Genomic DNA, 17,861 nt, shown 5'->3' with positions numbered 1-17,861 from the left:
CTCTTCATGGTAGAGAGGTGGGAGACAATAAATGCAGAATAAGATATGCCTTGTGAGGAAGGCCAATGGATCGGTTTGTTTTGCTCAAGTATACTTCTTTATTATAAGGGAGAGTTTCAGGAGGAAGGGGAGGATAAATGTGTGAACATGCCACAGAGAATGCTATTTAAAAAAACATAAAAATATTTTTTTAAATTCTATCAGATTTTCAGATTATAACTCAGCAAAACTGACAATTAGGGTTGGATCTGGACATGCACTAAAATGATTGCTAGATACACACACAAAAAAATGTTATCCATTATCTTCTGACGAAGGGAAGGAAGGCCTTGCTAAGTCTTTAATGATAGTCTACAGAGTATCCCTACACTAATAAAGAGGCACAGGTAACAAAAAGCATACAAAGAAATCCCTCAATTATTCTTAGCTTCTTAATCTCTCTGCACACTCTCTCTCTCTCTCTCTCTCTCTCTCTCTCTCTCTCTCTCTCTCTCTCTCTCTCTCTCTCTCTCTCTCTCTCTTTGAATTGGGTTTTCTCATGATCAAAGGACAGCTAGAGACAGAATACATTGAGTGTGTTCATTTCCCCAGAATGACTTCAGATTTTTCAGATTTATATTTTATTTCCATATACTCTCAACCAGGATTTTGAGTGATTTTTGGATTTTTCTTTCCCCCTTGATATTCTTTGAGAATGAAAGTATGTTTCTATGACCTTTCTATGACCATTTAAGGAATGGCTCAAAAATAAAAATAGGTGCTACAATCCTATGAGCTCCTATTCAGATTTAAAATCTAGAATCTTCTCACATCATTATAGTCTTCTAGCCAGATGGTTTTACTCCTGCACTTCAATATCTGAGAATGAATAGTCATGTAATCCACACCTTTCTTTTGTCCTTTTACAAAGTTAATGCTATAGGTTAGCTTGTTTTTCCTAAGCTGTCTCCATCCCATCTTACCAAGTTACCCAATAAGCAGCAGTTTGGTTTAAGGGATAAAAAGTTGGTCTTAGAATTAGGAAAATAGGTTCCAGGCTGTCTCTGACACATCCCAGTATATGATACCTAGCTAAGACAAGGAACCTCCCAGTGCCTCCTAGGCAACTCAGATTTGTACTGGAAGGAGTTCTCTATGTCAGTAAAATCACAAGTTGGTCCCCCCAAAAAAATTCACCACAAAGTGTAGCCAGTGAATCTCGATCATTTCCTCTATCTATTCTATGCTGTTAAAAAAAAAAACAAACAAACAAACAAAAAACAAAAAACAACAACAAAAAAAAACAGTACCAGCTTTCTCATTAGGGCCCATTCCTTTTCCTTGCTCCTTCTGGGTTCTTTTAGCACCGTGCTCCAATGAAACCTTTGAGGCAGGGACAGTGAAGGGCTCCTCCTCTGATCATCCAAGGGATCATCCCCTTCCTCATTAAGGTTCTGGACCATCTCCCTAGCAGTTCAGCTTGAGGATGTGAACAAGGTTTCCCCTCCCCCACACCAAGGTGCCCAGTCTTATTTCGGTTCTATTGTCAGTGGGAACAGATACTCTGGCTCTTTCCAAGCCCCACTGGATGTGTGAGCAATGAGCTCCATTAATGGCCAAGGGGAGAAGCAGCCACAGCTTTCCTTTCTGCCCCTAAGAGCTCTTTAGGGCACAAGTAGCACCTCAAAGGTGACAGAAGAGCTTGGTCGGTTTTCTACATGGCTTCAGGCTCAGGGTAAATGAACAGAAGAAAGGATCTTCTTCTAGTGACTTGTTGGCTCTGATCTCGCTTTTAAATGCACAAAATGTTTTTGTTTCCTTACCATATTGCTCAATCTGACTTTTACTTCCATTAAAATTTTGAATCAGATTCATTCCCACAGGAACTTACTATTCTTAGAGGAAAAACTGTTAACCAAAGCTTTTGACTTATTTTGTCAGCCTCTAAAATAAAATGGTCCTGGATCATTTAACTCCGTATCCTTGTGCTGAATCCAAAGGGATTGCAGGGGAGCTCCATTTAACTCCCTGTGCCCTGAACCTGCCACTAGACCTCAATTAACCCTAATTTCATTTAGTTACCCCATATCTAGATCTCATCAGTAGGGCTTAGAGTCAGATGTTCTTGGCTTCAGAGTCAGTCATCTATTCTTCTTTTTGTATCCTGGTGCATAAATTTTATACCAAACAAATACAAGTGCCTCCTGGTCTCATACATTAATAACCGGCCGCTGTTGTGTTAAATCAGTCATCCAAATCAGCCATCCCTTTTGTTGAGGATAGAGTTTTAGTGACTAGAAATCCCAACTGTTTGTATTCCTGAAAGCTTCCTGCAACAAAGACAAGGATCCTTCATGTTGACTTTGACTTCTGCAGTTCATTGACAGGAAACTATTAAATTTTAAAAAATACTGTTTCTCTTGTGTAGAGAACATTGCTTCTCTTAGACCTTCGTCTGGGCTATTTTAAAGTCCATTGAGTTGGTAGAGTTTTCTACTTTCCTTTAAGCTTTATTAGGAGGCTACCTGGTCACACACACATTTTCCAGTTCAGTCAAAATAAGAAAATATTTTATTAAGCATTATACCACTAATATTGTTTTTGCATGGAATTATTTGATTAGTAGTTTATTTGATAAGAATTTCAATTCAGTCTTAATTTGAACTAAAGATATCTATATTTGTTGAGGTCTGATACACCCTAACAGTATTTGAAGTAGGGAGACAGGGTTCAATTTTATTTAGCTTTCGGTGGCCCAGGGCTAGGGAGTGAGCTCCCGATGAATTGAGGAACTAATTTCAAGGTCAATAATGGATGGTGATTACTCCCAACTTTTACTAACTAGACTTTAACCTTACTTCCAAATCCCATAATAAACCTCTTTTATCAATCTAGGTTTTTGGGTCTGTAAATTCCTTTATAGGGGACTCTGTGCCACCCAATGGAATAAATATTCTCTTCCAGTACTACCCTTTCTTTATCCTCAGCTATTTCCCTAATGAGACTTTTTGCCTCTCTGTCAGGATTTCTAACCTTACATCCCAATCCCTATAATAAACTTCTTTTATTAATCTAGGTTTTTGGGTTTGTAAATTCCTTTACAGAGAACCCCTGCACCACCAGAAGGGAGTTCCCCAAAACTCCCTACCCTTGCACCAAATCCCAAGGGAGTGTAGGGGAGCTAAACCTCTCCATTTGGTTCCCTGAACCCCAAACTTGCCACTAGACCTTATCATTTAACTCCCTGACCACCAGAAACCCTAATCTCATTTTGGTTCCCTAAATCTAGACCTTATCAATTGGTTCCCTATGAAAAGGAACTCCAAAACCTAAACCTCATCACCTTCTGTAAAATTTCATGTAACTACAACCTGATGTAACTAATAACCTACATAAATTTGCTGAAACAGTTGCTGATGGCCCACTGGTTTCCTTATGCCCAGAGTCTATGCTGGAAGCATATGATAAAGTAGTTATTAAAATGTCTCTGTGCCTTGAGAAGTACCTCTCAATGAATCTTAAGACAATTTTAATACCATTATGTGTGGGACAAAGACCATGGGCTCAAATAAATCAAATAAATTAAGGAGATTTTTCAAGGTAAAAGCAGAGAGGAATTTTAGTATGATCTCTTGAAAAAGGGAGTCTCCCTCCTGTTAGGATTCTTACAAGGTGCTAAGTCACTGGAATGGATATAATTATCTAATTCAATATGATTGATCTGACCCTATAAGGAGATGTTATGGGCCTGAACTTGAAATAAGGTTCTGAGTGGAACTGAGGAGATGATGATTAAATATAATTTAGCATTGATTTAATCCTACAACAAATAATGGTTTCCTCATGATATAATGATTGGTGTACACTCAGTGTGCACCATATAAACAAGAAACTCTCAGGGCCAGGGACCACTTTGGGAAAACTTCTCGGGAGATTCAGAGTGAAGATTCATTCCAATTTCCATCTTTCTGCTGGCTAGAGACATGTGGACAAGAGCCCTCGGGAACCAAAGAGAGAGATAGGCCTCTAAGACAGCTGATCGGATCCCGGAAAAGATTCAGGATTTTGAAGGATACAATAAAGGATCTGGACTTTAACTCCTGGCTGCATTTTGGGATTATTGAACTGAACTGAAACTAAGGCTACTCCCAGAAGCTCCCCAAGAAACCTGCCCCCAAGAGAATGATTACATTTTAGAGAAACAGAACATCACACCCTCCCAACAGGCAGTCAGACAAGGAAAGGGGAGGCCCAGTTAACAAACCAGAATCATATAGGTGTCTGGGCTAACACTCACTATAGGCTGGATCTTTGCTCTGATTAGTCAGTACAAATGACCTCATATTCTAAGTCTTAAATGAGGAAAAACTTTTAACTGATTCCTAAATTAATTTATATGGGAGTTTCAAGCCAAGGTGGCCCCAACTTAGTCTCACAAAGAAAAGGTCCCACTCCTTATAAACCAAGGGCTCTCTGGAGAAAGAAACCTGGCCCTGGGGCATAGGGCCTTCACTTGATTTTTACAACACTGTCTCCATCTTGTGAGACAGCTTTCACAATTCATTTCATTCACTTAGAATGTAAACTCATTAAGTTTCATTTTTGTCTTTGTATCCATTGGACCTAACAGTTTCTGGCACAAAGTCTGGATTGGCCCTCGATGGTAAAATGATGTTGGGTAAAACAACTAATCCTGGTGTTCTAGTCTTTAATAGGATCTAAATGGAAAGTTACTACAAAGTGACTTGTCCCGTTCCCCTGGGAAGGACAGAGAACAAATGAATCATCTTCAACTTCCTGCTGGAATTGTAGATGTCCCAGATTCACCAATAAGAATGCCAGTTGTAGCACATGGTAATAGTTCCAGCTACTGGAGAGGATGAGAAGCTGGTGGGTAGCTGGAAGTCAGGGATTCTGACCCGCAGAAGGGCCAAGGTAATCAGGTTTATACACTAATCCCAGCACCAAGATGGTGAGCTCTGAGAAACAAGATGCTATCATTTTTCTTAAGGAGGGCTAAACTATCCCAAACCAGAAAAAGAGCTGGTCAAAGCTGCCATAAGTAGTAAGTAGTGGGACCAGTCTGTGAATGACTGATATACTTACAGACTAGGTGAGACAGGGAGACTCAGAGACAGGCAGACACACACACAGAGAGACAGAGAGAGATAGAGGGCAAGCTAATAGTTATATTTCCATCAGAAAATTCCCTCTAAACCCAGACTGTACTTGCTTTTTGAGCAATCTTTGAGGAAGTATGGAATAGCAAAAAGATGGCCGGTAACAAGAAGCAGGACATCCGGATTCACTCTAATTCTAGTCTCAGTTCATACTATATCTTTGGTGAGCCATTTCCCACCTCCGGCCTTAGTATCCCCAATAGTAAAGTGAGGAAGTGGGACTGGATGGTCTCTCAGCCACCCCCCCGCAAAGACTCTCTGAGCTTGCAGGCTCACTCTGTGAATGGCCTCAATAACACACTTTTTCAGAGCACCAGGATCCAGCAAAAATAGGGCTGGGGTCTCAGCTCTGCCTTTACTCTTACGTGGCCTTGAATGTGTCCCTTCAGTTCCTTAGGTTTCAATTTCCTCACCAATTTCCTCTTACCTCAAAGAACAGATAACAGGAGGGGAAGAGCCAGGTTAGGTAATACAACAAGCTAGTCTTGAACACAGGGGAAAGCTAGAATGGCAGATGGATGTCTAAGGTCCTTCCAGCTCTCGAGCCCTGGTGGGCTTTGCAGCATCAACCACACCCTGGGCACATGAAGCTAACGCTGAATCACCTCCAGCAGATGCTCTTCTCAAGGAGTGGACACTATGGAGAATGGCAGGTTCTTCGTTCCCAACTAATTTCTTGGGAAATTTTCGAGGAGTTACTGAGGCAAGATGGGGTGGGGGTCACCTTAAGTACCTGTGGGTTTGGCCAAGGACTGGTCTCTCCGCTGTAGTTCCTGGACCCTGAACCCAAACCAGATTTTGGCTTCAAATCCAATACTGCCATTTCTTAGAGAACTGAATACAAGCACCTTCACAATAGGGCTTGACTTCTTTCTAGGATGATTACGTGTGACTCCCTTCAGCCCCTCTCCCTTCCAGCCACACAAACTTGCTCCTGCAGACTCAAGCAGTACCAAGGATAGAAGCAATCTTTCACATGGTTGGTTCTGTATATGACATTCTGTCACCCTCCTTCTCCCCTCTGCCCCACCAAACTCCTAGCTCTCCTCAGAACTCAACTGTCTCATTTCCTACCAGAGTGCCTTTCCTGATCTCCAGAGTCATTGGTACTTAGCCTCCCTCAAACCTAAAATTATTGAATATTTATTTTGCATATAACTTGAATTTCCTTATCTGTGTACTTCTTTTTCCTAAGTAAAATGCAAGCTCCACAGTGAGCAGGATGTATTTATTTTGGGTTTTTTGTTTGTTTGTTTTGGTATATCCAGCACTTAGCACTGCACTAGAGGGAATCAATCAGTCAGTCAACAAGTGTTTATTGTTTTCTATGTACATTCAAGGTACCCTGCTCCAGATACAAAGAAAGGCAAAAACAGCCTTTGTCCTCAAGGAGTTTCCATTCTAATGGGGATACACTGAGCAAACAAATATGGAGCTATGAGATATAGATGTAGAAATTGGTGATATTCTCAAGAGACAAGTTGTTAGTAGTGAAAGGGGAAGTAGGAAAGGCTGAAGGTGCAAATAAATATTCAGTATAAATCTGGGTCACACAGCTAGGAAGTGTGAAGTGTCTGAGACCAGATTTGAACTTCTGACTTCAGGACTGGTGCTCTATCCACTGTGCCATCTAGCTGCCCCTATTGCCGTATTCTTATCTTGATCTTTCCTCAACTATGCCTATTTTCCAGGGGTGCTTTAATTTACATTTCTCCTATTTTTCCTAATCTGGAGCATTCTTTTGTATGATTATTTATGGTTTGTACTTCGTTTGAGATTTTGTTCATTTCCTTTGGTCACTTTCCATTAGGAAATGACTCTTGGTCTTATGTATTTATGTTAATGTCCTTATATAGCTTGGCTCTCAAGCTTTTATCAGTATATTTGATAGAAACAATCATTCTCCACCCTTCCCTTCTCAATCTCATCTGTCTGATATACTGTGAACCAATTTAATTGGAGATTCCTTGGCAAGGAATGGTTTGCCATTTCCTTCTCAAACTCATTTAGAGATGAGAACACTGAGGCAAATAGGGTGAAGTGACTTGCCCAGGGCCACTCAGCCAGTAAGTGCATGAGGTCATATTTGAACTAAGGAAGACTCATTTTCCTGACTCCAGACTCAACACTCTATGCACTGGGAATCAGCTAGCTGCCCTTCTCTTCTTGCCTAATTCCAATCCAATTGGGTTGTATTATTGCTACTAAAGATTCAAAAAGAGAATGAAGATTTTTTTACCTTTGATATATTTAGAAATGAGCTCTGTATCAACATTGACATCATCGGCAGTGGGATCAAAGTTGCAAAGCTTTGCAATCAGTTCACTGGTAATGTGCTGCAAATAGAGAGCAAAAGGATGAGGAAAGGGCATACTATCAGTCCACTACAGAAAAGTTCATGGTTTTAGGGCTCACCTCTTTACACAGATCCCAGTCCTCAATGGTCTCTTCATCCTCCCATTCCGCATCAATGATCAACACTATTGCTTTTATGATGTCACGGATCAAGGTAGGAGCCTGGTAATGATCCTCCTCATGGATCAAGGTAGGAGTCTGCTGATGATCCTCCTCATGGATCAAGGTAGGAGTCTGCTGATGATCCTCCTCATGGATCAAGGTAGGAGTCTGCTGATGATCCTCCTCATGGATAGGAGCCTGCTGATGATCCTCCTCATGGATCAAGGTAGGAGTTTGCTGATGATCCTCCTCATGGATCAAGGTAGGAGCCTGCTGATGATCCTCATGACCCTCTTCAGTGCTTGGGGACTCAGATGCCATAGACAAAGCTTCATCACTATAAAGCTTCAGGTCTTTGAAGGCCTGAGGATCAAGCTCCCGGATCCTCCCTTGGACCTCTTTCAGCATGATTCGGAAGAAGAGAATTCCTACCCTTTGTACTTCTCCTTTGTGTTCCAACTCTGCAATTATAAGAAGACATCTCTCATTGGTGTTCCATGACACACAGCCACACAGGGACACAAGCCACTTTTCTTGGTTCTCACTGACAAGATTATCAATCAGCAATGAATTCAGGAGTGGTCTATTCAGAATCAGATTGTGGTTCTTAGACTGGGAGTGTGGGAAGTCCCTGAGACAGACTCCAAAGCCAGAAGATTTAGGATCTTATTGTTAGAATTGAAATCTCCCCCTAACATCAGGGGACCACAAAATCATATTACATCACTAAGCATATTACACTTGGGATTTTCTCTTTCAAGGAAAAAAACCAATTCATACATTTAGATCTGGAAGACACCTTATAGGTCCTCTAGTGGAAACCCTGCATGAGGAAATTATGTGCCCAAGGTAACACAGTCAACAAGTGGTGAGCTAGGATCTTGGATTCTTCCCTGTCTGATTCCTGCAGAACCCATTGATCTAGAACCCTAGCATGTCTCTTCCCAATGCCATACATACCTAGGAAATATTTTTTCTTGATTTCTCCCGTGCATTCGCCTAGTATTTCATTGCAGGCTTCTTGGACTATCTTCAGCATTTTCTGGAGATCTTTGTACTCCTGAATCGACAACATTTTCTTCGGGGCAATGGTGAAGTCAAGCACCCCCAGTGCTAGGCCCTTTCTGTCTCGGATTGGAACAACTATGTGAAACAGCCCAAGGGCATGGGTGAAGACAACCTGAGAGGTATCTACGCTTCTAAAGATATAGTCTCTGAAACAGAAGCAGGTAGACAGAAGAGTATGATATCCCTTCATCCCAATGACATCCATCTACCATATATCCTCTACATACTATGGCAGAGATACTAGAAATCCCCTTATGAATCTTCAGTCCAACAGTCATAAAACGTTGAGTACATCCATAACATGAGACATTGCTTCCTTGCATCTTCATTGAAAAGCATAGGCACAGACACGCATTCTCTCTATCCGAAGGTAAGATATGAACCCAGGTATTCATGATTTTAAGGCCATTTCTATCTATCCCATTATCTCTTATGGCATAGTAATATCTCATTTTTGTGACTTGGTTTATCTAGCTATGCCTCCATGATTGGAAACATGGTCAACTTCCATTTTTCTATTGCAATGAATATCAATGCCAGGAATATTTTCATACCAAGGGGGATTTTCATCCTTTCAGTAACATCCTTACTGTATGTAGCAGTCTGATCAACGGGTCAAAGAGTGTAACCAATTTTGTAGATCTTATGAGGAAGCTCATTTACCTTTTGGTAAAGAGTTGGGGGACCACAGGTGTATCGTGTTATCTATTAAGTGCCTGGCACAGAATAGGTGCTTAATAAATGCTTATGTCCTCACTTCTATATATAGTCAGATGCAATTGCTATGTTATTTGGCTTTGTGTCACTGTTTTTCTTTACTACAAAGCCAAATATTATTGTGTTGTTAAAAAAAGAAAAGTATTACCAGAACATAAAAATTGGGAATTCTCATTATATATATATGTACACACACAACCTTATTTACTTAAAATGTATGTTTTGCTATTATATGAACTTGAAAAACATCAACAAATATGAACTTTCCTTAAAGATAGTTGTATATGACATGATGAATCTCTATTATAAACAGCTTGGTTTAAAAAAAAATTAAATTCATTAACGGCTCATATGCAACACTCCCATCTCCCATTCCCATACCTTCTGACTCTCTGCCTATTGCCTATGCCTAGAATGGGAACTCACATGGGTCCACAGCAATATTAATGCTAACCCCATAGTGACACTAAATGGAAAATTTATTCCTTCTGCAATAGTCCCTTTCACTGCCAAACTTTCAAAAAGAATAATTTGGTTATTCTCATTGTGTGTGAATGTGTGTGTGTGTGTGTGTGTGTGTGTGTGTGTGTGTATATAATGTATTATTTTTATTATTATATGACTTTAAAAACACCAACTCCTTAAATAAACAGAAGAGATTTAGTCTATACCCAATGTCTCTATTTCCTCATCACCCTTGCAATCTGCTTTCTGCCTCCATACATTTAAATTAGGCTCCCTGAACCTAATTCTTCCACACACCCCCACTTTTGTACTATTACTCTTCAATAATGTTGCCCTTTTCCTTTCTTCTAAGTGTCCTCTCTGCTCCCTTCTCCTGGCTTTTCTAGAGTTTAAGCAGTAACCTGTGTGGCCTTGGGCTGATTGACCTCTCTGAATTTCAGTTTTCTCATCAGGAAAATAGAACATGAAAGGTATGGAAAGAAGAGGGAAACTAGGAACTAGATTCCCAAGCAAGGAAGAAAAAAATGAAAAGAGAGGCTAGAAAGGAACACAGAAAAACAAGACAGCTTTGAAAGTCCCAAGTGGAATTTATTACTACTTAATAAGAAAAACAAGTTCTACATAGACACACTTAGATTTTCATATATGAGTCCCTCCTCTTCTACAATATATATGGAAATACTCATTTTATTTGGTGTTTGTTGCATTTAAAGATTTTTAAAAAATTATTATTAAGTAGAAATAAGACATAACCTATTTGAAGGCAAGGACCATCATATTATATTTTCCTTCTTATCCTCAGAGCCTGGCTCAGGACTTGACACATCCTATCTTATATACTTACCCTGCATTATATTGTAAGCAGTTATTTGTGTGTGTGTGTGCCAGTCTCCCAAACCAAACTGTGATCTCTAAGGAAGACAGGGACTAGTGTCCTATGTAATCTTATCTTTCCCAGATCCTAGGACAATGCAAATTCTTTCACCAGACTTGGGATTTTACCCCTAGTTAGAAAATTCCCTTCATCAAAATTTCCCTGCAGCACAGTCAAAATATGACAAAGACAGGACCTGACCTCATCTTCCTGATCCCAAGGCAAGTTCTCTATCCATTATTCTAGTGCATTCAGTAGACACTTAATAAACATTTGGTGATATGGATGAAGACAATCTTGACTTGAGGAGTGGCAATATGATATAAGGGATGCAGATTTGACCTTGAGGTCCAGAAGACCTGAGTTTTAGCTGCTGTTCTGAAGCTCCCTGGCTGTGTAAACCTTTGGTGCTTCAGGCAGCTTTTCCCTTAAGTTGCAGAGAAGTCTCCACCTTGTGTGGATACAGGAAGCCCACTTTCTTTGGAATTCTTGATCCCAATGAAATGCCTAATCTATACCTATTCTATTTCTAGGGTGGCTGGCTCTCTATAGCAATGTTTTGCAAGGCTCTCTAAATAATTGATGCTTCTCCACGGCCCACAGGTAACACTATTTCAAAGCAATCTCAAGATGTGTTGGAGTCAATAAAACAACCTCCTCTTTTTTCAAACAAAACGTTCAATATGGGAATATGTGTTTAGAGGGCAATTACGTTAATTAGCAGATCCATTCTGCTGTGAATCAAATTAATGGCTACTGTAGTCAGACTAGCTTTTAATTTTATTTCTACTCTGTCAAGAAAGCCTCAGGAAAAGACTCAGGAAGGTTTCCCCAGTTGCTCTTTTCATGGGTGGCAGGGGCCCCCTTCTGGCTGCATGCGGAGGCATGAGGTACCAGAGTCAACCTACTCACATCTTGATCTAGAGTTAGTCCTTGGGAGCTTTTCTCTATCAAGAGCTGTTCTCGGTATTATAATACCCCTCTGGAGCCATGGAGGGCTCATCTACATACCTGAACAGATTCTCCTTTCTGTGGAGGACGGCGGGAAAGGAGAAGATTTCCATCTGTCTTTTATTGTCCAAGAACATAACTTTTCGTAGAATGTAATCTGAATCCTTGCGAGGAGACAGGGAAAAGAGATTTCAATAAAATTAGAATTAGTTCCTTATGTGTGTTCATGTACTCTTCTGATTACCTTCCATCTAGGAAAGGCATGGAAGGGGTAAGGAGAAAGATTAAAGAGAGGCAGTATTGCTCAAGGGTTAGAGGCTTGCTCTGGAGCCAGGAAGACCTGGATTCAGGCCCCATCTCTAATACATGCTGGCTCTGTGACTGAGCTAAGTAATCTCTCAAGGCTTCAGGCAACTTTCTAAGAAGCTGTCGAGGTGCTGCCAGCATCAGTGGAGGAATTTTCATCACTTTGGAGTTCCTTATACCAAGAAAATCAGATATCTAGTCTTCTTTCTCTATTACCATTGGAAAGATAAGGATTTATGTCCCTGAAATGTCATTTGTGTTTGGATCCATTTTTCTATTGCTCTGTGACATAATGAGAGCCTGTCTAGGAGTTAGGATGACTTGGGTTCAACACATATTGGCTGGGCATGTGACAATGGCAAAGTCACTTAACCCTCTTAAGTATCCCAGGCAAGCCTCAAAAACCATGAATTCTTAGAATCATAGACTTAAAGCTGGTAGAGAACTTAGAAACCAATTGGATCTGAGATGTCTAACACTCACCCATGCAGCTCCCCACACTAGCTGGTATATCCTGGATCAGATTAAAATGTTCTTGGGAAATATTTAACAAAATTAATAAAAATACAATAAAACATAGAGATTGTTTTTATGTGGTTTTCTAAATCCACATGCACCTGTAGGTATCCTGATGATCCTCCCCTTCCCTCCCTTCCTTTCCTCTTCTCTCCTCTCTTGTCTTCTACTCTTTTCTCCTCTCCTTTCCCTTCTTCTCTCCTCCCCTCTCTTGTTTTTCCTGTCCTCTCCTCTTCTCTCCTTCTGCTCTCTTCTCTTCTCTAATCTAGTTCCCTATCTAATCTAGCTCCCTCATTTTGCATATGAGGAAACTGAGAACCAGAAAGATTATTTGCCTTGCCAAAGATCCCACAGTTTGAAAGAGGCAGAGCCAAAATTTAAGCCTAAAAGTCCTTTGACTGCAAAGCTGATCTTCTTTCTATTATGCCACATTGTTTCATTTGTATTTGTAATTTTCACATTGGGAGTTCCCTGTACTATTGAGATCACAGATTTGGTTCAAAAGAAAAAGAGAAGAGGTGGGGGGAGGCGGGAAGGATTAATAATTGACCCTAAAACACTTTTGACCAGAGAGAATGGAACAAAACTAGAAATAACAGATATTTCATATACAAACATAACTCAAGAAGTGAAGCCAAGAAGCCTTTCTTGATTTTCCTATTTGTTAGTGCTCTCCTCCAAATTACTATGCGTTTTGCACATATATTGTATCATTTATTTTTCAATATGTTGCTTCTTCCTTGTAGAATATAAACTCAGTACTGATGATACAGACACAGAAGTAAAACATCTAGTCCCTGCCCTCAAACAGCTTACATTATATATTGTATCATTTGTTTTTTATTATGTTGTTTCTTCCTTGTAGAATATAAACTTAGTGCTGATGATGCACAAACAGAAGTAAAACATCTAGTCCCTGCCCTCAAAAAGCTTATTATATTCTACAGGGGAAAAACAACAAATCAGCCCCCAAAAAATGAGAATTTTCAAAAGAAAGGAGCCTTCCTGAAAAATTTAAAGCCTTAATTCCTCACTGTTCACTAGAAGGAACTCTATGAGCTTATTAGAAAGACAAGGCTAATAGTCTGAAGTCATAAAAAAAAAAAAAAAAAAAAAAGTGGGACCTCTATTCAAAGCCATTGGAGATTCCAGCACTGGACAGCTGCTTCTGAGCCCTTGACTAACCTAGACCATGGACAGCACTTAAGTGCAGTTACCATTTCTATAAGTTCCTCAGATCTCGAATTTAATGCTTTTGAACTACTGTGGATCGAAAAACTAAGCAGCCATGTTTGTTAGAGAGATATCTAGCCCAAGTATAGTTTCATAGTAAGGGCTTATGGGACTACTTATATATATATATGTTCCAAATGCAATCAGAGTTAGAATTGTCAGGAACCTTTGAGAAAATCCAGGATAACCTCATTTTTCAGATGAAAAAACTGAGGAGTAGAGAAGGAAGATATTCTGCCTAAGGCTACATAAGTATTAAGTAGCAGAGTCAGTAAATTAATTCAGGTTTCCTGACTTCAGAATTGGCACTCTTGATTTTACCACACTGCCAAGCAACTATGGATAAGTGAGATGCTATCATATTATGGTGAAGGCACAACTCACTGCCAAGCAACTATGGATAAGTGAGATGCTATCATATTATGGTGAAGGCACAACTTCTAAGTGTTTTTATATTTAGCCTCCCCAATTTTCACCCCTAAATGTAGCCAACCATGGTAATCTCTCCAGGGATGTGTTGGTAAATCTTTAACTGCAGATTCTCTAAAAATTTATGACTCTTAATCTGTAAAATTAGCAATTTCTCCATCACTTTCTTGAATCTAGATAATGAACAAAACAATAAATCAAGCCAATTTCTAAATCACAGATGCTCACCCTGAAAATTTAATAGGTGGCTTTAAGAAAGTGTCATGTGGGCAGCTAGGTGGCCCAGTAGATAGAGCACCAGCCCTGAAGTCAGGAGGATCCGAGTTCAAATCTTAACACTTAACACTTCCTTCCTGTATGACTCTGGGCAAGTCACTTAATCCCAATTACCTCAGCAAAAATTAAAAAAAAAAAAAAAAAAGTGTCATGTGTTGACTCCAGCACACTCCTGGATCTCCCTCTTCCTCTGGACTCATTTTGAAGTTTATTTTGTATTTATTGTTGTATTGAGTACTTCTCCTATATCCACTTATGATCACATACAATTTTGTAGAATCCTCTAGAGTATCTATCATAGACAGCTATTCTTATCAGGAACTGAAGGATTGGATGAATGAGCTAACAATTCCAACCAACTCCCATGGCTATGAGCATGGATCTATAAATGTAATTCTGGTATCAGAGGCCTTAGGTTCCAATTTTAGCTCTGTCACAGACTACTTGTATGATCTTGGACAATACCTTTAACCTCTCAAAGTCTGAGTTTTTGTATCTATAAAATGAGTGGGGTCTAAGTGACCCCAAAGTTCCCTTCTAGGTATGTCTATGAATATTAAAACAAAACCTAAGCTATCCCAATAAACTCGGTTTTTCCTCTCTTCTTAACAAAAGCCTAACCCTTATGGGATTAAAAACAAGCCCTTCTTATTTGTTTGGAATTCCCATGAACTAATAAATGGAAATAATACATCTAGAAACAGAAGGAAGAGTTTCTTTAATGAAAATAGTAACTATTTTGTCCTTTGTGTATATTGGTTTATACTTTTAAAAAATGATTTATATGCACACATTAGAACCAATTCCATCAGAGGGTACATCACATAATCAGGTCATCTTCAAACATTAATTTATTTATATATCTTGTATGTACATATGGACAGGCTGTTTCTATGTCATCTCTCCCATTGCCCTCTGAGCTCTGTAAGGGCAGGGACAGTGATTCTTGCCTTTATCTTCTTCGTGTGTAGAAAAGTATCTAACATATAGTAAATGCTTAATAAATGCTTATTGACTGGACTTGCCTTAATAAAGGCACATTTCATTTTTCACTATGACCCAGATAGGTCAAACAACCTTCCCATGATCCCAGGACTATACATAACAGAAATGAGGCAATAACTCAAGTCTTCTGATTCTAGTTTAGAATTCTTTCTATTAGATCACATTTTTCTCCCAAACATGATCCAGGAAGATCACATTGGATCATAAGATTCAGAATCCTTTTGGGATTTGCACAAGAGAACCAAATATGAAGATGTCCTCATTGAACACTATTAAAAGTATTCCCACTTACATAACAACAAGTTTGACTCTATCTTGCACTACTTACCTTTTCTAGCCCCGGCTCCACCAGGAAGGTGGTAATGCTCCTGACATTAGGTGCTACAATGCGGAGCCAGCCAGCAGCCGTTGCTATCACATGCAAGATGTGCTCCCGGCTGTGAACGTAGTGGTAGGCAATACTAAATACATTGGCCACACCCTGCAGGGACAGAGACAAAATGGGCTCATTTTTAAGAGCAGAAAAATAATGAGACAAGTCCTGCTTAGAACAATACTCATCCAAAAGTCTTGAGATCACTATCAGACTTAGTAGGCTTGGGACTCGGGATGGGGTACTGCCCATAGGGGTAGGAAGTTCCAGTATAGAAACTCCCTTAACTGATGCAGAGTTGTGTGGGATATCAAAGGTAAGGGAGCACAGGATCACAGCTGACATATGTTACAAGCTGGACTCAAACCCAGATTTCTTTCCTCTAAGCCAGCCTATCTATTATATCTTTTCCCTAAAATCCAATATATAATAAAGTGGTGACTATAAAGACTACCTGATCAAAGACAAAAGCTTTAAAATTTTATCAATGGAATTGAATAAATATTTCCCCAATAGAACCACAAATATGAAACTTAGTGTGTGATAAACTTAGTTACATTAAACATTAGGGAAATGAATCTTTATTCACTTAATAAAACTGGGAAAACTGGAAGTTAATACAATAAAAAATATATTTTTAGCCCATCTCTCATGTCTGTTTGGACCCATATAGGCTTAGCCATTATGTTTAAAAGCAAAGAGGTGGCAATGTCAGGAACCCTTCAGGAGCAGAGACTTCAGAAGGAGGTGAAAGATAGGGCTGACTTAGAGCCAGATAAAAATAGAACGCTAACATGATCCAGCTGAGTGCAGATAGGCTCCAAGCTCTGCTGGTTACCTCTAGGACTCTCAAATACATCCCTAGCAAGGATGCAAGCAGTGTGTCAAACCATCACCAGGTAATTAGACTCCCACTTTGAGTGACTTCTCCCCTTCTCCAAGGAGATTGTCAAAAATCAGAGAAGGAAGATACAAATATATTTCAATTTTTCTTCTCTCCCAGGTACTTCCTCACATGTTAGCACACAAAAGATGCTCCTAAAAGAGGAAATTCCTACAAATTCCTTACTAAAATGTTTCTTCATACTAATTAAATTGACTCCATCTAAATCTCAATGATATGGCCAACAAGTGGTTATCCAGATTTTGCTTAAAGACTTCCAATGAGGGATCTCACTCCCACCTAAAAGAGACCATTCTACTTTTGGATAACTTTAATAGCTCTTATAAATTTTCCTTTACATAAAGCTGTTTTGTTTCTTTGCACCTTCCACTGATGGTTTCTATTTTTGCCTTTTAGGGCCAAGCATAACAAGTTTATTCTTTATTTATATGATAGCTCTCCAAATTGTTCCCCTACACCCCACAAAGTATTCTCTTTTCCAAGTTAAGCCTCCTCCATTCCCTCAACCAATTGCCATATGGTATCAAATTGAGAACTTTCATCATCCTGGTTTCCCTTTCCTAGACCCTCTTCTGTTTATCACTGTCCTCTCTGAATTATGGCTCCTCAAGCTAAACACAATACTTTAAATGTGTTCTGATCAGGTCAAAGTATGGCAGGAACCTCTTCTTCCTGGTCTTGATGTTATTGATAGTTTTTTTCTATCTCCTGGTTACCTCCTGTATTGCTGATCTGGGTGGCCTGGGGTTGGTTCATAGAGAGAAGCAAAGGGAGGACAAGGATTAAGTAAGAAGTTCTTTTCACTAAGTCTAGACCATGTAGGGGAGATCCTGGACCAAGATGGAGTTGGAGTAGAGATGCAGCATGGGAAAGGAAAATGCACATCTAAAACAAATTTTAGTTATCTTATATCCTCAAAAATGGGGAAAATCAATGTTGGCAGTGTTTCAGGGAAACACACATTGCTTGTAGAATTACAAATTGGTGTGATCTTTTGGGAAAGTATTTTTGGTACTCTGTGATCAGCAAAACTGATTATATATTCCTACCCATGAGTCCTATTGTAACATCTCCTACAGGTATGTTTAAAATGGAGAGAAAAACCTTTCTAAACAAAATATTTATGAT

At 39.5% G+C, this 17,861-nt stretch overlaps 1 protein-coding gene across 4 annotated transcripts in view; it reads right to left on the bottom strand.

Annotated features, from left to right (window-relative positions):
- Positions 1–17,861, bottom strand: part of EFCAB5 (EF-hand calcium binding domain 5) — a 132,083-nt gene that overhangs the window by 1,516 nt on the left and 112,706 nt on the right. For all 4 annotated transcript variants that reach the window (XM_074263775.1, XM_074263774.1, XM_074263776.1 and 1 more), the window contains 5 exons: positions 15,785–15,937; positions 11,752–11,855; positions 8,577–8,830; positions 7,575–8,077; positions 7,399–7,495 (listed from right to left, as the gene is read on the bottom strand). In XM_074263775.1, the coding sequence (XP_074119876.1) occupies positions 7,399–7,495; positions 7,575–8,077; positions 8,577–8,830; positions 11,752–11,855; positions 15,785–15,937 (1,111 nt within the window). The remainder of the gene's footprint in view (positions 1–7,398; positions 7,496–7,574; positions 8,078–8,576; positions 8,831–11,751; positions 11,856–15,784; positions 15,938–17,861) is intronic.

Source organism: Sminthopsis crassicaudata, chromosome 4 (genome assembly GCF_048593235.1).
Source record: "Sminthopsis crassicaudata isolate SCR6 chromosome 4, ASM4859323v1, whole genome shotgun sequence".
NCBI classification, from domain to species: Eukaryota; Metazoa; Chordata; class Mammalia; order Dasyuromorphia; family Dasyuridae; genus Sminthopsis; species Sminthopsis crassicaudata.
Note: the sequence above shows the minus strand (reverse complement) of the source record. Positions and strands in the feature narration are given on the sequence as shown.